General features: G+C 49.1%; 2 protein-coding genes and 3 non-coding genes across 5 annotated transcripts in view; all 5 read right to left on the bottom strand.

Moving 5' to 3' along the window:
• Positions 1–4,853: 4,853 nt before the first annotated feature.
• On the bottom strand, positions 4,854–9,435 carry RPL13 (ribosomal protein L13). Its single transcript, XM_075576812.1, has 6 exons — positions 9,287–9,435; positions 8,020–8,142; positions 6,862–7,003; positions 6,374–6,547; positions 5,541–5,597; positions 4,854–5,054 (listed from the first exon to the last, which is right to left on the bottom strand). Exons 2-6 carry the CDS (start codon positions 8,121–8,123, stop codon positions 4,896–4,898), a joined length of 636 nt encoding a protein of 211 aa, XP_075432927.1. The 5' UTR covers positions 8,124–8,142; positions 9,287–9,435; the 3' UTR covers positions 4,854–4,895.
• LOC142470283 (small nucleolar RNA MBII-202) lies at positions 5,690–5,767 on the bottom strand. The gene has a single exon (XR_012789267.1). It is a non-coding gene; the product is annotated as a small nucleolar RNA MBII-202 (small nucleolar RNA).
• LOC142470281 (small nucleolar RNA MBII-202) lies at positions 6,597–6,673 on the bottom strand. The gene has a single exon (XR_012789266.1). It is a non-coding gene; the product is annotated as a small nucleolar RNA MBII-202 (small nucleolar RNA).
• On the bottom strand, positions 7,828–7,918 carry LOC142470280 (small nucleolar RNA MBII-202). The gene has a single exon (XR_012789265.1). It is a non-coding gene; the product is annotated as a small nucleolar RNA MBII-202 (small nucleolar RNA).
• Positions 9,436–11,151: 1,716 nt separating the features above from the next.
• SPG7 (SPG7 matrix AAA peptidase subunit, paraplegin) overlaps positions 11,152–19,740 on the bottom strand; it is a 30,827-nt gene continuing 22,238 nt past the window's right edge. Inside the window, exons 14-17 of the mRNA XM_075576811.1 lie at positions 18,759–18,915; positions 16,876–17,039; positions 16,463–16,540; positions 11,152–11,780 (exon numbers count right to left, since the gene is read on the bottom strand). Of these exons, the coding sequence (XP_075432926.1) occupies positions 11,565–11,780; positions 16,463–16,540; positions 16,876–17,039; positions 18,759–18,915 (615 nt within the window). The 3' untranslated portion in view covers positions 11,152–11,564. The remainder of the gene's footprint in view (positions 11,781–16,462; positions 16,541–16,875; positions 17,040–18,758; positions 18,916–19,740) is intronic.

Raw genomic sequence — 19,740 nt, 5'->3', positions numbered from 1 at the left:
ACACAGCGTGTTACACAGCATGTAAGTGTTACACAGCATGTTACACAGCATGTACGTGTTACACAGCATGTACGTGTTACACAGCGTGTTACACAGCATGTAAGTGTTACACAGCATGTACGTGTTACACAGCATGTACGTGTTACACAGCATGTTACACAGCATGTACGTGTTACACAGCATGTACGTGTTACACAGCATGTACGTGTTACACAGCATGTACGTGTTACACAGCATGTTACACAGCATGTACGTGTTACACAGCATGTACGTGTTACACAGCATGTACGTGTTACACAGCATGTTACACGGCATGTACGTGTTACACAGCATGTATGTGTTACACAGCATGTACGTGTTACACAGCATGTACGTGTTACACAGCATGTATGTGTTACACAGCATGTACGTGTTACACGGCATGTACGTGTTACACAGCATGTTACACGGCATGTACGTGTTACACAGCAGGGCTATACAAAGGAGATTATAGGTGGCACACCACTGTTTTAAAGAAAAAATGTTTTAAGGAGTTTACATTTGGTGCTCACCTTCCGTTGATCCTGGCGTCCCAAAGCTGGATCCAAAGTAATAGCAAGATAGGAGAAAGGAAGATGTGTTTGGTCTGAGGAAGGGACTGCTTGTCCTGAAACGTTACTATTGTTAGCTCTGATGCATCAATACATTTGAAATCATTTGATTCCACTACAGTTTGTGTGCCTCTTCCTTTCTCCTACCTTGCTATTACACAGCAGGGCAGTGCATTGCACGGTAGCGATCAGTGTGATTACAACCACGAGTTTTACATTAATACAGCAAGTCCTCCTTCCTCCGGGGTACCCAGACAATTAGCAACGCCAACTTAACGAGGAGCCCTCCTCCCTAACGTAACAGGCGCGGGATTAGCTCGGCCATGAAAGAGACAAGTCCCCAAAGAAAATTCATCAGGCGGTTTAATTAAAATAAACAGCTGTTTCCAGCCCAGGAAGCAGCATGCTGTGTTACTGAAACGCTGGCTCCGTCTGTCACAGCCGGGTGCCACTGTGCCACGGTGCCACGCTCCGAGAGGTGAGCCAGGCTCTCAGTGTAACTCACACTACCACGCCTCAGCTCCCCTTCACATGAACAGAGTCAAGGCATGCTAAAAACGTTCCACCCTTTGGTGGGCTCAGGCCGGGGGGGGTGTTAAAGCTGCAGTTCAGTCTTTTTTTTATTTTATTTTTTAATTAATTTTTTTACTTCAATAGTTTCATGTGGGCAATCTCTAATTACCTAAAGAACTGTATAGCTGCCAGTCAATCCGTTCTCCATGTCTTGATTGGCGAAATCTTTAGAGAAGGGATATGTTTTTCCTCTGCTTCTGTCACTCAGTGGAAGCTCATGAATATTCATGAGCACTCCTGCACTGACATGTGCTAGAGGGAGGGCAGGGCTGACAAAGGGGTGTGCCAGGGCTTGTGACAGGACATGAAGGGGCAGTGCCTTAGCAAATGCTTGTTAAAATAGAATACAAGAAAATTGGTCTTTAAAAGTTGTTTTTTTTAAAACAGAAAATGCTAAAAGTATTTTTTCTTACTACAGAACTGATTTATTAAAAAAACACACATGCAGGATATTGCCAGAACTGCAGCTTTAATGCGTGGGTAACTGGGCCGGACCTTTCAGAGGATCCTACGGCCCAAAATGTCATTTTAAATTCATGGTTCTAACTAAACGCTACTTAATTATCCCTTTATTTGTTGCTGATATTGCTTTTCACTTTTTATAAAAATAAATTTTTTTCAGAGATAACGTTTGTACAATTTTTGATGGAAGAGTTAGTTGAATTGATTTGTTGGAAATATATTTAAAAAATAACGCAGAAAGATACTATTACAGCGCGGCAAACTGGAGCCGACAATTCCGAACACTGAAACTGCGTTAGGTTAAGCCCCTGCTGGCGCTGAGCGCGCTCATGCTTGGAGAGCGCTCCAAGCATGAGCGCCGGGTGTCCTGCTTGTGCGCCGACGCGGGGAAAGGGGGGGGGTCATTGCGGGGAGTTGAGCGCGCGGGTAAGTATAGATTTTTTGTTTTGCTAAGCGCCGATCGCGGCTATGCACGCGCACAAGTGCTGCGCGCACCGCGTGAGCAGGGACTTACATATATCTATATATGTACGTCTCCTCCGCAAGCGCCGCCCGCTCAGCCCGATCAGCATTGGGAATGAGCTCCGCAGTCGCTGCTTCAGCAGAGACCGGACGCTCGTTCCTTCAATCGAATCACATATATACGCCATAAAGTCGAATGTGATGATGTTATTTGTGACGTCGCAAATAAAAAACAGGCAGACGTAGATAAATACAACGTTTCGTATTTGTAGTAATATTTGCACAATTTCAGTAAAGGTTTTGAATGTCGTTCAATAGAAACACACTGCATTTGTATTTAAATGCGAACCCCCAAAACATTCTTCAGATCGCTCCGTGTATTAACCAAGATATGGGTACATCCGACATGTCACTGCTGCCACCTAGTGGTATGTGCCAGGAACACAGGCCGAAAGATGGCATATTAAAGGTGCAGTCCCACTGCAACACCTTGCTAGCCCATCTGGTACAGACGGAGTTAACTAGATACAGTTGATTCATTCAACCCATGCAACTCGTTACCTTCCATTGTTATCAGGATGTGTTTAATGGTTCTGCAGAGAGTTGGGCAACATACAGGTATGATATCGCGATATGGAAGGAGCGTGACGATACTGAAATGTTTTGGCGGTATCAGCCGTGGGCGTCATTGTGACATGTTACAGACAGCTGGTGACATGCAGGTTAAACAGAGAAGAGATCCCAGACTACAAGGCACTCAAGCCCCTAAGTAATTAATGGAATAATTAATACTTAATAGGTAATAGGATAAAATAAATGGCTACAAATTACAGCAAAAAAATGATATATTGTAACAAATACTCGGGATGGACGGGCCCTGTGACCTGCGATATAACACGTTTCAATGTGTACAGTCCTTCCGCTCCGTGCTAAGGCTGACTGCCTTCTAATGATATGATAATCACTGGGCAAAGCTCTATATTTGCGGCTGTGACCGACCTTGGTACTTTAGACCCAACAAGAGACAAAAATATCCAATGCTACATCTAATATGACAAAATACTGCCCCTGTGCAGGACAGGTCTACTGAGACCCTTCTCACTGCACTGCAGAGGTCAGTGATAATACTCACAGGTAGTGTTAGGACCTGCACACTGGTCATGCCGTGACGTGGCTGCAGGATTATAACGCTTTGGCCAAAGGGTTTAACCAAATGACCCTTACTCACGAGAATACTAACATTGAAGTATTTTACTATGTATTTCAGGGGTGCGCAATATTTTTCCGAGAGCACCCTGAAATGACGAGCAGGGTCATGTGACATCACGTCACCATGGTAATGTGACCCCACTGTCATTTGACGCCGGGTTACCAGGACGACTCGACGCTGGAAGGGATGTGTATTAGAGGCCTCGCACGGTCCCCTCCCCCCCCCCCCCCCCGAGAATGTAGCACCCCACGTTTGCACAGCGCTAATGTATTTTGTCACATTGGATATTTGTGTTTTGTGGTATACATTTGGCCATGCACAGTAGCATTCCCTTTGACACAAATATAGGCAGTCCTCTGTTATCCGTTACTCAAAATGGCGTCGGATAGCGAAATCACATTTTCCCATAGGAACACTGTTTAAATGAAAGGTTCTGCCCCCGACAGCATTTTTAACGCTAAAATACACCCAATATTTTCCGCAGGCAATAAGATATGCAGCACACACAAATGATGATGTAAAGATTCTATTGTATGCAGAACTGTATAATAAAACTGTTACACATGTTTAAGGGCCTAAACACCCCACTAAACCGTCACACAGATGTGGATGATTTCCCTGACTGCCGCCTTCCCACCTTTCCGTGTGTGCTGCGAGTCCAGGCTCTCACCCTGGGCTCTGGTACAGAGCCTGGACTGCAGCAGCACACATGCAGAAACCGAACAGCCCCGGGGGATGATGGAGCGAGCTACATAGACTGCAGAGCCTGGACAGAGGATTCCTATAGTGCCACGCTGGAACGCTAAATATTCAACCGCACCCACAACTTCTGTTTGCAAACTCACAATCGCATCTCTTTTATATTGCTTATTAAACATTATGCCATGTTCTCTACGATATTTCTTAAGGTGCAGTTCCCCACTATTTAAGGACTGCAGGAGTCTACATCTCACTCATCCCCCAAAGGACTTTTATTAAGCCAAGTATCTTTACTCTAAATTTGCTACACTACATACGAGTGTGAGACACACACACACTTTGTGTTAGTGTCTGTCATGAAATGTTATGTAACCCAGGAACAGAAAAGGACCAAATAAATTAAAGTTTAGAGCAACAATAAGCAGCACGGTGTAAAAACGTCACCATCGGTCACTTGTGCGTATTTCCGTGCGAGGTCACATGTTCCGGTTTGTCCGTGGGCTTTTTGCTTCATGGAAATGACCGTTTCATTAACATTAAACGCAGGAGAACCTCACAATTACTCTTCCTGGGCCGCATGAATTCTACCATCAGGGTCCCAAAAAAACCCAGTGGGTGACCATTGCGTTTGATGTTCAGGATTGTGACACCCGGCCACCCCACTGTGCATAGCAAACCACCCCCACCCTGTGTATAGCGCCCCAACACATGTATAGCAATCGCCTAGCACAAGTGCGTGTGTGTATAGCAACGCCCCCGCCACGTGTATATAGTCACCCGGTCCTGCGCTGACTTCACTGCCCCCCACCAACAGGGTTCAGACACTTTGGGTTGTAAAAGAGACAGGGACAGTTACGTGAGGTTTTGGGGTTTTTTTATTGACAGTTCCTGGGATTGTATTACTTTTTCTTCTCCACATCCTGATCGGCGGCCTCCTTTGCCCTCTTGGCACGGATCCCAAAGAGCCTGGCGTTGGCGCGTGCCATACGCAGGCTGGCGAAGGCCTTGAAGTTCTTCTCGTCCTCGGAGATCACCCGCGCCTTCTCTTTCTTGTAGACCTGGAAGAGGACAAGACACACGGTAGAGTTACACGAGGAAACACCAGCGCTATACATGCGTCGGGGAAACCACAGCGGGGGTTAAACACCATGAACTCCTTCACTGCCAGGGAACAAATCAACACATTGCAAAGCACTACACCGATGTATTAAACGTTAACCACAACACTGCAGTGTTAATATTGTGCCTGACTATCCTCAGAGCAGCTGAATGGTTAAATATCACAGAAGTGAGGGACTGTGCTCACACCCTTTCAACGCTATTACATTCTGTGGGGTACCCCCCATACAGAAGCGGGGAGCAGAGCCGACCTTAGTAGCCGTTTATATAAACAAGCTGAACCCCACGTTCATGAAACATGTGGACGTGAGCAGTCTGGCCAAACACTCAGGGCCCCGTCATGCTCAGGGCTGACCTGTCTGCGTCTCACAAACTAGAGGGGTGTATATGTCAGGCGCCCGCGTGCGCTCCGTGGATAAACTTACACTGCGGATAGGCATGATGGGCCCCGCCAGCTGAGTGGCCATCTTCAACTCTTCAGCCTGCAGGGGGTTAAAGCAGATACAAATAACGTTAGTGGGATCAGCGCGAGTGGCACAGGGAGACCGAAAAACATTAACACCCCCAGCCCCCCTCAGGTATACAGTCATCAGCTGGAAAAGGGTTCAACACAAATCATCACGGAGATCAGAGATTCCGGAGAAAGTGTCATCATCTGACTGCAGAGCCCAGGGCGCCACAGATGTGGCCCAATACCAGACACAGGCCATAAAGCCACGTGGGTCTGAAGCTTCACTAATTTGGGGCGTATAGCACATTGCTTTGTGGACCCTTGCAGAACTCAGAATACATGTCCTACCACACAAGCGCTGCAAGAAACCAACACGGATCGGTGGCGGAGTAGCCAGCACTATAGCAGGATACATCACCTGCGGCCACGGCGTGGTACATCATTCCCCACTAACAGGGATTTCTGAGCATCTACTAGTGCAGCGGTGCGCAAACTGGGGGGCGCGGCTCACTTACCCAGCTTCCGTGTCCAGTCGTCTCCATGACAACGCGGCGTCATCTGATGCCCGCTGCCATGTCAGCACAGAGTCAAATGACGCTGTGGATCACATGGCCCAAGGCGTAATTTGACACCGCAGGGGGGCGGGCACAACGCAGGAAGTTTGCACACCCCCGTACTAGTGCACCCTGGCCTGCACCATCCTCTTCTATTACCATCTATGCAGCCGCACGTGCAGCGCAATGATCCATGCAGAGTACAGCGCTACCACACCCATCAGACCGGGCTGGCGGAGCCCACGTTACTTACGGAGCTGTCTCCCTTCTTGTGCACGGAGGGCTTGCGTGGGAAGATGATCAGCTTGGAGCGGTATTCCTTCAGCCTTTGCACGTTGGTCTGCAGGGACTCTGTGGACTTGTTACGGCGTCGCGGGTCCACAGAGATGCCGATGGTGCGCGCCACCTTCTTGTTGATGCCAGCCGCCTGCGTGAGGGAGATGGGTTTAATTTTAGGTCGCCAAAAGAGTGGCACAGAGGAGCCACCAGCCATCAGACTAAAGGGTTCAAAGGAATCATCACAGAGATCAGAGATTCCGGAGAATTGTCATCACGCGGCTGAGGCGCACAGCGCTGAGCGCACCAGTCCCCCGCCGGTGCATTGCGGACTTCTGGGGCACTCAGTGGGTTCGCTGTTTGCATGGTGGCCAGACAGGATGGGACGTGTTGGGAACAGTTGCAATGGGGAATGACCAGAGGTATGGCCTCCGGAGAACTGACCAGCTGGTGACTTGCACTCACCTTCAGCTCCTCCAGGCTGAATCCTCGGCCAGCTCGCACCTTGGTGTGGTATCTGATCGTGGGACATCTGACCACCGGCCGGATAGGACCCGACGAGGGGCGCGGTGCTATCAGGCGTGCTTTAGCCTGACGTGTCTTGCGTCTGTTCAGGGTAACAATAGTACGGATCAGTATTATTACCTGCACGCCAGAAAGTGACATTCCCCGATAACATGGACAATCCTGTGCGTTTACCATGGCGACGTTATATAGTAGGGGAGGTTAAAAAAAAGACATGCGCCCCTCAAGTTCAACCTATGCTAAATTTAGACATTCCTGAGGTGTTAAACTAGGAGTGGCCAACTCCAGTCCTCACCAACAGGTCAGGTTTACAGGATATTCTGCTTCAGCGCAGGAGGATCAATCAACTATTGAGCCACCTGTGCTAAAGCAGAGCTATCTTCAAAAGCGGACCTGTTGTTGGCCCATGAGGACTGTAGTTGGCCGTCCCTGCGTTAAACCATTTCACATGCTACTTTAAAAACGATCCTTCAGAATGCAGCATTGCTACAGAAGAGAATCAGCGGTCAGGAGCTAAATGCTGGATTTACCTGACCCCCCAATGAGAGATTCCCTTATTTACAAGGCCTTGCTTACAGTGTTACTCAGACCCAGTCAAACAAAGTTAGTGTCAAGAGGAGTTTGAGAGATGTCTGCGTTTTAGGTCAAACATCAAGCACATGGAACAGGTTTTATGAGTGGCACAGTGTACAGCCCCATAGCGAGGCATCAATACCCAACAGTGGGACAACGGCCCGTTTTAAAGATTCACTCAATGACCTGTCCAAACCATGAGTAACCATCTCCCTACCTTCCTAACGAGGTAATTATCTGGCCTGTTCTCTCACTACTCTTTAGTTAATGCCAGGACTGCACATAAACCTCTGAAGTATAACTAAAGTGCATGGAGGCAGAGGCACTCACTGTGTTAACCCTCGTGTCTACAGTCATCAGCTGGAAAAGGGTTCAAAACAGGAGTCATCACGGAGATACAGAGATTCCGGAGAAAGTGTCATCATTTGACTGTAGACACCGCTAATAAAACGAACCTGCCCGGCACACGCATGATGCCTGAATAAAATACCCGTGTCCGGCCCGGCTCGCCAACCTTTATCTCACCTGCGGATTTTTCTGGCGGGCTGGTTAAACCAGGTGGCAACTCGTCTTTGCCAGTCCTTGTGAAAGTGAGGTTTCAGGATCATGCCATTCCGGCTGGGCGCCATGGCTGCTTATTCCCTGGAACTGCAAAGAGAACGAGAGTAGGAACAATGGATATATATCAGATCCGAGCGTAGATTTGTTGTAGAGCACAAAATATCAAAACCCAACATGAGCTTTTCTGAGTTAACCGCACAGCTTCACAACAGGGAGAGATTAATGATTCTACACAACGTATCCTACAGTGCATGCTGGGACTTGTAGTCCTGTGCCCCCTGTCGCGAAGAAGTCATTAAAGTGTCACAAACCGACAGTCCAATTTACCAGCTAAATGAACGGATGTATTCAGTAACTGGCTCCACAAACAAGTACGGCCAAGTGGGGGGAAAAAAACAGCCATTATGAACATTAACACACAACAAGCCCCACAATATTTACTGTACAACACAGTTAAAGAGTACTACAGTATATTACATGCAGTACAAATAAAGGGAAGCGGGGCCAGCGATGGCAGACACTGGGTGTTTAATATGTCCCATTAAAACCTTAGCGGCTGTAGGTACCTGGAAAAATCAAATTGAGATGACTTCGAGCGATCACGACCAAGCCGTCACGCTAACTATAAGCGCACGCGACTGCGGCAATGCATTTGTTTTGACGCGCCGCTGTCGGTACTATAAGCGCAGCCAGAGTGTCAGCTCTCTGCACAGGGAGCACTGGTATCAATATGATACTATGTCACCATATGGGTACACAACTACAACCTGAACATGGAGGGAGACACACTTACAGAAGGGTTAGCTCTAGTCTTGGAAGTGGGAGGACCTGCTGCAAAGGCCCTGGGTCTGCAGACCGTGGATTTGAGAGCATCACATTCACTCCCAGATTTAGATTACAAGCGCTGCAGGTGAGCCCCCCGAGCTCCTGTATCGGTTTACAGGTACATGAATAACCCCTATCCATCCCCAGCCTCGCACACTCGCTCCCCCAGCCACGCACAACCCCCTCCCGGCCTCTGTCATTCTCCTTCCCGCTATCACATGCCAAAGCCTCCCCCTATCACAGGCCCAAGTGGGGGAGAGACCCCGCAATCCCGGGAAATAACCCCGCAAACACGACGCCAAGACGCAGAGGAACCAATCCCGCCCGCTCCCGGGTCGGCGCGGGCCCGAGGGGAGAAGGATGGCACCGGATTGAAACGACCGGGCAAGCGATCCCTCAGACATACCTGACCAGAGGAGAAAATGGCCGCAAAGAAAGGAAGAACGTTCCCGGTGCACTGTGGGATATGAACGGCTCCGACCAATCAGAAGGCGGGGGGTTCTCTCCGGCCAATGAGGAAGGAGACAACACGTTGCCAGCCGCCTCCACGGCGTCAAGCGTTCAGCGTTACCATAACAAAGATGGCGACAGATTTAAAGGAGCCTAACAGAAATATAAAAAGGCGTTTGTTTGTGCTTAAAGCAGCACTTGAAGCAATATCCTACGTTTTTTTTTTTAAATAAATCAGTTTTGTACTTAGAGAAAATAATTGTAGCATTTAAATAAAAAAAATGTTTTAAAGACATTTGTAATGTTTCTAATGTAGGAAGCATTCCCAAAGTGACAGCCCCGTCCCCTTCTGATAGGCTCTGGCTCTTGAGCCCGCCCTCTCTCTAGCAGTGAACCAATTGTATCTAATAAATGCCCAGTCAATCATATTCCAGGACTACATTTCCCACAATGCTGTGCAACAACTAAATTAAATAACCCTGAGCAAGCGATCGATTACAGGAGAACGGATCGATCTGCAGCTTAGCTACTCACTTGTCAGTGTGCAGATTGTATTGATGCACATATTGAATGGGGATTTTTTTTTTTTTTTTTTTAAACGGCAGCTTGAACCTCTTCACTGCTAGAGGGAGCAGCTATGCACTGAAGATTCATGGCACCTATGTACCGACCGTCGCAAACTTCTTTTTTACAGCAAAATTGCGGTAGTTACACCTCTTCTAAATTGCACTTGTGAGCGCTTGTGTGCTGGCCTTAAATCTGCGCCGTCAGTGTGAACAAAAGATTGTTTGCTTTACTTTTTTTCAAACTATTATATTAGGTTTGCTTTACTTTTGACGCACAGTAATGGAATGCGTTAGACATACAGATATTAATTTACTAGCTCAGAGGCGGCCAACCCCAGTCCTCCAGGGCCACCAACAGGTCAGGTTTTCAAGATATCCCTGCTTCAAGTAAAGGTGACTCAATCAGTCCCTGTTTCAGCACAGGTCAATCAGTCCCTGCTTTAGCCCTGCAGGACTGACTGAGACACCAGTGCCGAACCAGGGACTGATTGACGCACATGTGCTGAAGCAGGGACTGATTGAGCCATCTGTGCTGAAGCAGGCATATCCTGAAAGCCTTACCTGTTGGTGGCCCTTGAGGACTGAAGTTGGCCCTCTACTAAATAATGTTTCTGCGCCCCCCCTCCAAGAAAGGAGAACGTGCATAAAATCCTCCAAGTTTAATCTGGCGTAAACGTAAAAGTCTGGTAACAGCGTTTGCGCAGAACCAAGTTACGATGTAGCCAATGAAAAACGTATCCCACACAGCACGGATATGGGGTGACAAAATGTATTATTTTCATAGTATGGCTATTATGAATAATATGACACTAATAAGTTGTATTTATTAACACTAGTTATGAATCAAAAAAATAAAATAAACATTTTTATTATCTGATTTTAGTACACAGACGCCCATATGTTGCAGTACTTTATCTTAATTCTTATGACAAGCCAATAATAAATATATACAGGGTATCAACACTACCCTTTTGCTTTCTATCTGGCCGCCATTTTTTATCCCAACACGCACAGGTATTAATATCTCTGGAATTGGGGAAGAGGGGATGTCATGGTATTGTAGGGTCAGACAGTAGAAGGGTTATTGGTAACAAGGAGTTTTTCTCCATGGACGGAGCACTCAGATTTTACTGTATGTTAGAACTATTCCGGTCCTGTACATATCCCTTATATGTCGGACACACAAATGAATCCACAGATAAAATCCACACCCGTGATCACAGCTACATAAGAAAATAATGCCATTAGCAAAGTGTATTTTTCAATCGTTTAATTAAAGCCATGCGAATATATACATATAAACATAGATATATAATATTCTGTATATCAGAGGTGGCCAACTCCAGTCCTCAAGAGCCAACAACAAGTCAGGTTATCAGGATACACACACACAGGCACCAGAAACACACACACACACACACACGCACGCACGCGGTTCAGTCCCATGAAAATAAATGGGAGTGTATACCTCTCACCAACAAACTCAGATCTCACGAATTATAATAAGAGCAAAAAAAAAGGGACAGTCAGTTGGGGGGGAGACATCCCTGTTGCCAGCGGGAATTGCAAACCCTTCTAACAGTGACAGGGTTCAGTTGATATATTAGGACAGTGATGTCAAGGCGGCATTGCATGGCACAGGGAATTAGTTTGCCCCTCTGGCTCATCTCAGACGGGTCTCGAGTTGGGCTCTTCCTCTTCCTCCTCCTCCCTCGCGGGTGGGGGTTGGGGCGGCCCCTCCTCTCCGGTGTCCTGTTTGTCTTTCTCGGCCTCGATCCAGCTCTGGGGGGTGATCATCTTCTTGGGCCCGTAGGGATGGGGTCCGATCAGCAGCTCAATGTCGTCGTAGTTTATAACCTCTCGTTCCAATAGGGCGTTGGCCAACTGGGGAAGAGAGAGGGCGCGGAGTCATGAGGACGAGGGCTCGAGGAGACGTCCCATCTAGAGGTTTATTATCAATTGATTATATCAATGAATGTTACTAATCACTGATACTATAGAAAGAGAGCGGTGTAGAGGTAGACAGAGAGAGAGAAAGAGAGGGGGAGAGAGAAAGGTAGGCAGAGAAAGAGAGACACAAAGGGATAGAGGTAGAGAGAGAGAGAAAGAGGTAGAGAGAGAGAAAGAGGTAGAGAGAGAGAAAGAGGTAGAGAGAGAGAAAGAGGTAGAGAGAGAGAAAGAGGTAGAGAGAGATAAAGAGGTAGAGAGAGAGAAAGAGGTAGAGAGGTAGAGAGAGAGAGGGAGAGAGGGAGAGAGGTAGAGAGAGAGAGAGAGAGAGAGAGAGAGAGAGAGAGAGAGAGAGAGAGAGAGAGAGAGAGAGAGAAAGATGGAGAGAGAAAGAGGGAGATAGAGAGAAAGAGGGACAGAGAGGGAGAGAGAAGGATGTGGAGTTTCTCTGACATACATTCTTCCCCTCCTCTCCTTTCTGTTATGGGGCAAATTTATTAAGCACCAAAATCGGGCATCAGAGCACGATTCTCGCGTTACCCGCTGTACAAGATAGCAGTAAATGAGGGATCATGCAGCAATACTCAGAGCTCAGTGACTCCTGAGCAACAAGCAAAGGGATACACACACAGCTCATACTGCGGCTCACAGGCTGTTACAGGGGGAGACGTGTAACGGTTATAGCTGTGTGTGATCACAGCTCATACTGCGGGTCACAGCCTGTTACAGGGAGAGACGGTGTAACGGTTATAGCTGTGTGTGATCACAGCTCATACTGCGGGTCACAGCCTGTTACAGGGGGAGACGGTGTAACGGTTATAGCTGTGTGTGATCACAGCTCATACTGCGGGTCACAGCCTGTTACAGGGGGAGACGGTGTAACGGTTATAGCTGTGTGTGATCTCAGCTCATACTGCGGGTCACAGGCTGTTACAGGGGGAGACGGTGTAACGGTTATAGCTGTGTGTGATCTCAGCTCATACTGCGGGTCACAAGCTGTTACAGGGGGAGACGGTGTAACGGTTATAGCTGTGTGTGATCACAGCTCATACTGCGGGTCACAGCCTGTTACAGGGGGAGACGGTGTAACGGTTATAGCTGTGCGATCTCAGCTCATACTGCGGGTCACAGCCTGTTACAGGGGGAGACGGTGTAACGGTTATAGCTGTGTGTGATCTCAGCTCATACTGCGGGTCACAGGCTGTTACAGGGGGAGACGGTGTAACGGTTATAGCGGTGTGCGATCTCAGCTCATACTGCGGCTCACAGCCTGTTACAGGGGGAGACGGTGTAACGGTTATAGCTGTGTGATCTCAGCTCATACTGCGGGTCACAGGCTGTTACAGGGGGAGATGGTGTAACAGTTATAGCTGTGTGTGATCTCAGCTCATACTGCGGGTCACAGCTTGTTACAGGGGGAGACGGTGTAACGGTTATAGCTGTGTGTGATCACAGCTCATACTGCGGGTCACAGCCTGTTACAGGGGGAGACGGTGTAACGGTTGTAGCTGTGTGTGATCACTCTCATACTGCGGGTCACAGCCTGTTACAGGGGGAGACGGTGTAACGGTTATAGCTGTGTGTGATCTCAGCTCATACTGCGGGTCACAGGCTGTTACAGGGGGAGACGGTGTAACGGTTATAGCTGTGTGATCTCAGCTCATACTGCGGGTCACAGGCTGTTACAGGGGGAGACGGTGTAACGGTTATAGCGGTGTGTGATCACAGCTCATACTGCGGGTCACAGCCTGTTACAGGGGGAGACGGTGTAACGGTTATAGCTGTGTGCGATCTCAGCTCATACTGCGGCTCACAGCCTGTTACAGGGGGAGACGGTGTAACGGTTATAGCTGTGTGATCACAGCTCATACTGCGGGTCACAGCCTGTTACAGGGGGAGACGGTGTAACGGTTATAGCTGTGTGATCACAGCTCATACTGCGGCTCACAGCCTGTTACAGGGGGAGACGGTGTAACGGTTATAGCTGTGTGATCTCAGCTCATACTGCGGCTCACAGGCTGTTACAGGGGGAGACGGTGTAACGGTTATAGCTGTGTGTGATCTCAGCTCATACTGCGGGTCACAGCCTGTTACAGGGGGAGACGGTGTAACAGTTATAGCGGTGTGTGATCTCAGCTCATACTGCGGGTCACAGCCTGTTACAGGGGGAGACGGTGTAACGGTTATAGCTGTGTGTGATCTCAGCTCATACTGCGGCTCACAGCCTGTTACAGGGGGAGACGGTGTAACGGTTATAGCTGTGTGATCTCAGCTCATACTGCGGGTCACAGGCTGTTACAGGGGGAGACGGTGTAACGGTTATAGCTGTGTGATCTCAGCTCATACTGCGGATCACAGCCTGTTACAGGGGGAGACGGTGTAACGGTTATAGCTGTGTGTGATCACAGCTCATACTGCGGGTCACAGCCTGTTACAGGGGGAGACGGTGTAACGGTTATAGCTGTGTGTGAGCTCAGCTCATACTGCGGGTCACAGCCTGTTACAGGGGGAGACGGTGTAACGGTTATAGCTGTGTGTGATCTCAGCTCATACTGCGGGTCACAGCCTGTTACAGGGGGAGACGGTGTAACGGTTGTAGCTGTGTGATCTCAGCTCATACTGCGGCTCACAGCCTGTTACAGGGGGAGACGGTGTAACGGTTATAGCTCTGTGTGATCTCAGCTCATACTGCGGCTCACAGCCTGTTACAGGGGGAGACGGTGTAACGGTTATAGCTGTGTGTGATCTCAGCTCATACTGCGGGTCACAGCCTGTTACAGGGGGAGACGGTGTAACGGTTGTAGCTCTGTGTGATCTCAGCTCATACTGCGGCTCACAGCCTGTTACAGGGGGAGACGGTGTAACGGTTACAGCTCATACTGCGGGTCACAGGCTGTTACAGGGGGAGACGGTGTAACGGTTATAGCTGTGTGTGATCTCAGCTCATACTGCGGGTCACAGCCTGTTACAGGGGGAGACGGTGTAACGGTTATAGCGGTGTGCGATCTCAGCTCATACTGCGGGTCACAGCCTGTTACAGGGGGAGACGGTGTAACGGTTATAGCTGTGTGATCTCGGCTCATACTGCGGGTCACAGCCTGTTACAGGGGGAGACGGTGTAACGGTTATAGCTGTGTGATCTCAGCTCATACTGCGGCTCACAGCCTGTTACAGGGGGAGACGGTGTAACGGTTATAGCTGTGTGTGATCTCAGCTCATACTGCGGCTCACAGCCTGTTACAGGGGGAGACGGTGTAACGGTTATAGCTGTGTGTGATCTCAGCTCATACTGCGGGTCACAGCCTGTTACAGGGGGAGACGGTGTAACGGTTATAGCTGTGTGTGATCTCAGCTCATACTGCGGGTCACAGCCTGTTACAGGGGGAGACGGTGTAACGGTTATAGCTGTGTGATCTCAGCTCATACTGCGGGTCACAGCCTGTTACAGGGGGAGACGGTATAACGGTTATAGCTGTGTGTGATCTCAGCTCATACTGCGGGTCACAGGCTGTTACAGGGGGAGACGGTGTAATGGTTATAGCTGTGTGTGATCTCAGCTCATACTGCGGGTCACAGCCTGTTACAGGGGGAGACGGTGTAATGGTTATAGCTGTGTGTGATCTCAGCTCATACTGCGGGTCACAGCCTGTTACAGGGGGAGACGGTGTAACGGTTATAGCTGTGTGTGATCACAGCTCATACTGCGGCTCACAGCCTGTTACAGGGGGAGACGGTGTAACGGTTATAGCTGTGCGATCTCAGCTCATACTGCGGCTCACAGCCTGTTACAGGGGGAGACGGTGTAACGGTTATAGCTGTGTGATCTCAGCTCATACTGCGGCTCACAGCCTGTTACAGGGGGAGACGGTGTAACGGTTATAGCTGTGTGTGATCTCAGCTCATACTGCGGCTCACAGCCTGTTACAGGGGGAGACGGTGTAACGGTTATAGCTGTGTGTGATCTCAGCTCATACTGCGGGTCACAGGCTGTTACAGGGGGAGACGGTGTAACGGTTATAGCTGTGTGTGATCTCAGCTCATACTGCGGGTCACAGGCTGTTACAGGGGGAGACGGTGTAATGGTTATAGCTGTGTGTGATCTCAGCTCATACTGCGGGTCACAGCCTGTTACAGGGGGAGACGGTGTAATGGTTATAGCTGTGTGTGATCTCAGCTCATACTGCGGGTCACAGCCTGTTACAGGGGGAGACGGTGTAACGGTTGTAGCTGTGTGATCTCAGCTCATACTGCGGGTCACAGGCTGTTACAGGGGGAGACGGTGTAACGGTTATAGCTCTGTGTGATCTCAGCTCATACTGCGGGTCACAGCCTGTTACAGGGGGAGACGGTGTAACGGTTATAGTTGTGTGTGATCTCAGCTCATACTGCGGGTCACAGCCTGTTACAGGGGGAGACGGTGTAACGGTTATAGCTGTGTGTGATCTCAGCTCATACTGCGGGTCACAGCCTGTTACAGGGGGAGACGGTGTAACGGTTGTAGCTCTGTGTGATCTCAGCTCATACTGCGGCTCACAGCCTGTTACAGGGGGAGACGGTGTAACGGTTATAGCGGTGTGTGATCACAGCTCATACTGCAATGTGACTGACGCCGCTCTCACCGCCAACAGCTTGTCCCTGTTGTCCAGTAACAGTTTCTCTGTGCGTCTGTATGCTGTAGACACCAGCACCTGAGCTTCCTGAGAGACAGAGGGAGATATATATTATATATACACAGACACATGTCAAAAACATTACTGAATGGCATCAAGTTGGACAAAACTATAAAAAGTTATATACTAAATGTAAAAAAAATGAAAAGCAGAAAAGGTGTACAAATGTAATATGCAGGGGCAAGAGGGACAAGACAAGCCCCCATTAAATCTGTCTGTATCTACCCGTCCTCCCACCATACCCTCTCTGCAATCAGTATATCAGTGTGCGGGCATCATTAGATGTGCCCGTCACACCCCACATGCTGGCACTCACATGGTCCATTAGCTCTGCCCGTCACAACCCACATGCTGGCACTCACATGGTCCATCATTTCCTGCAGCCCCTGGCTAAAGGGTCGTCTCCCGATGCCCGACGTGGACTCTGTGTCAGGGAAGGACACCTGCCCGATGCTGGGCACCATGCCGTACTGTTTCACCATGGCGTAAGCCACCCGGGTCACCTTCCTCAGGTCGTCCTGGGCTCCTGTACCCCGAGGCGAGAAGGCATTAGCGGAATCATCTTCCCTCCCCATGATCAGATGGTAACACCGCCTACACCTGGCTCACTTATAAGACAGAGAAAGGAAACTGCCCTAGTTCTCTGAGCAAATGTCACTATATCTCATTATAAGATTGCGCTAACTCCTCCCCTCCCTCCTCCAACCAATCCCCAACAGTCACTGCCGCTGACTCCTCCCCTCCCTCTTGCAACCAATCCCCAACGGTAACTGCCGCTAACTACTCCCCTTTCCTCCTCCAACCAATCCCCAACAGTCACTGCCGTTGACGCCTCCCCTCTCCTCCTCCAACCAATCCCCAACAGTCAGTGCCGCTGACTCCTCCCCTCTCCTCCTCCAACCAATCCCCAACAGTCACTGCCGCTAACTACTCCCCTCCCTCCTCCAACCAATTCCCAACAGTCACTGCTGCAAGAGCAGCACAACCGGAGCGCAGCACTTTGATGCACTTGACGCAATGTTCGCCTCCTATTGCAGCAATGCTACAGTTGTGACAGGATACATATCCCACACGTACCTCTAACCCCTCTCTGCCAGAGGCCTGCAACGCACTGCTCTGCGCACACGTACTGCTCTGCGCACACGTACTGCTCTGAGTGACGCATTGCTCTGCGCACACGTACTGCTCAGCGTGACATTGCTCTGCGTGACATTGCTCTGCGCATACGTATTCCTGAGTGACACACTGCTCTGAGCATACGTATTGCTCTGAGTGACGCATTGCTTTGCACACATGTATTGCTCTGCATGACATATTGCTCTGCGCACACGTACTGCTGAGTGACACATTGCTCTGCGCATATGTATTGCTCTGTGATTTTGCTCTGCGCACACGTACTGCTGAGTGACGCATTGCTCTGCACACACGTATTGCTCTGAGTGACGCATTGCTCTGCGCATACGTATTGCTCTGAGTGACGCATTGATGTATTTCTCTGAGCAACGCATGCGCAGAGCAATACTTATTGCTCTGAGGGACGGATTGCTCTGCACACACGTATTGCTGAGTGACGCATTGCTCCGCACACACGTATTGCTCTGAGTGACTGTGACAGGGTGAAGTCAGCCACTAACAGTTATGCCTGGGAGACATACGTCTGAGTGCTTCATCCAGCAATCAGAGGGTTAACCCAGGAGGAATGGTTGGCTAATCAGAAGGGAGCCAACACACCTGACAACCAGCATGAGATATAAGGAAGTCATTGCTGGTAATCAGGTGGCTGTCTCAGAGCTATCCTAGACAAGCTGCTATGCAAATGGATTCACAAGTATCTCTCTAAACCACAGTGAACTGTTCATATTGTTTTCGGACTGTTTGATATATGTTAACGTTTTGGTAAATGGATTAGCCAGCCAGCCTGATAGATAGGCTGAAGTGTTAGTAAGTTCTCCCAATGTGGAGCAGGTTTTATTTTGCTATGTTTTGTTTAAGCCTTAAAGGGACAGTGTGCCCCCATGTTTAGTTATGCTGTCAAGCAATAAAGCCATTCAACATTTGCTCTAAACCTGAAAATACACTTGTGGACTATTGTCTGACCTCGGCTACAGGCTGTCCTGCCATAGTGACGCATGCTCTGCGCGTACGTATTGCTCTGCACATAGGTACTGCTGAGTCCCGCATTGCTCTGCACACACGTATTGCACGTATGACCTCCCACGCCATCACCACTCCGTGGCCTCCTTACCCGTGGTGACTTTATTGAAGGTAACGGCCTCGGACGCCCTGCCTCCCAGCGCCATGCACATCCTCTCACACAGCTGCTCCTTGGTGAACAGGTACTGGTCCCTGGGAAGCATCTGAGCGAATCCCAGCGCGGCGTTTGTCCGTGGTGCGATGGAAACCTGCAACGGTCACAAACGCCATCAGCTTTCATGTGACCCTTTCACTGCCAGAAGGGTGAGCAACACAGCAACACCAAGTCTAATGGGATCTATTCAATTTAGTGTCTCGTGTGTGACCTGGAGTCACCCAAGCCTGTCTAAGGAAACACCACTAAATGTCATTGTGAGACAGAGAGACAGAGAGACAGAGAGACACACAGAGAGACAGAGAGACAGAGAGACAGAGAGACAGAGAGACAGAGAGACAGAGAGACAGAGAGACGCACAGAGAGACGCACAGAGAGACGCACAGAGAGAGATAGAGACAGAGAGACAGAGAGACACACAGAGAGAGATAGAGACAGAGAGAGATAGAGAGACAGAGAGACACACAGAGAGAGATAGAGACAGAGAGAGATAGAGAGACAGAGAGACACACAGAGAGACGCACAGAGAGAGATAGAGACAGAGAGACAGAGAGACGCACAGAGAGAGATAGAGACAGAGAGAGATAGAGAGACAGAGAGACACACAGAGAGAGATAGAGACAGAGACAGAGAGACACACAGAGACACACAGAGAGAGATAGAGACAGAGAGACAGAGAGACACAGAGAGGGAAAGAGACACACAGAGAGGGAAAGAAACACACACACAATATAAAGCACATCATTAAATATATACATACATAATACAAAGCGCATCATTAAATAACATTAGAAGAAAAATACAAAGTAATTAGAAAGCAGAACAATTAGCTATAACCATGAGACTTGGGGGGAGAATTCACAAAGCTCTGATAAAGACCGTCCAAGTCCGTAGCAGTCAACGCCAGATTGAGCCCCAA

Source organism: Ascaphus truei, chromosome 19 (assembly GCF_040206685.1).
Source record: "Ascaphus truei isolate aAscTru1 chromosome 19, aAscTru1.hap1, whole genome shotgun sequence".
NCBI lineage: Eukaryota > Metazoa > Chordata > Amphibia > Anura > Ascaphidae > Ascaphus > Ascaphus truei.
Note: the sequence above shows the minus strand (reverse complement) of the source record. Positions and strands in the feature narration are given on the sequence as shown.

Bases quoted from the DNA above. Each gene is read 5' to 3' on its own strand.
- RPL13 (XM_075576812.1), bottom strand. From the start codon at position 8,123: ATGGCGCCCAGCCGGAATGGCATGATCCTGAAACCTCACTTTCACAAG. The intron at 7,004-8,019 runs GTGAGATAAAGG...TACCCTGAACAG, and splicing joins CCCGCCAGAAAAATCCGCAG to ACGCAAGACACGTCAGGCTA. The intron at 6,548-6,861 runs GTGAGTGCAAGT...TCCCTCACGCAG, and splicing joins TCAGCCTGGAGGAGCTGAAG to GCGGCTGGCATCAACAAGAA.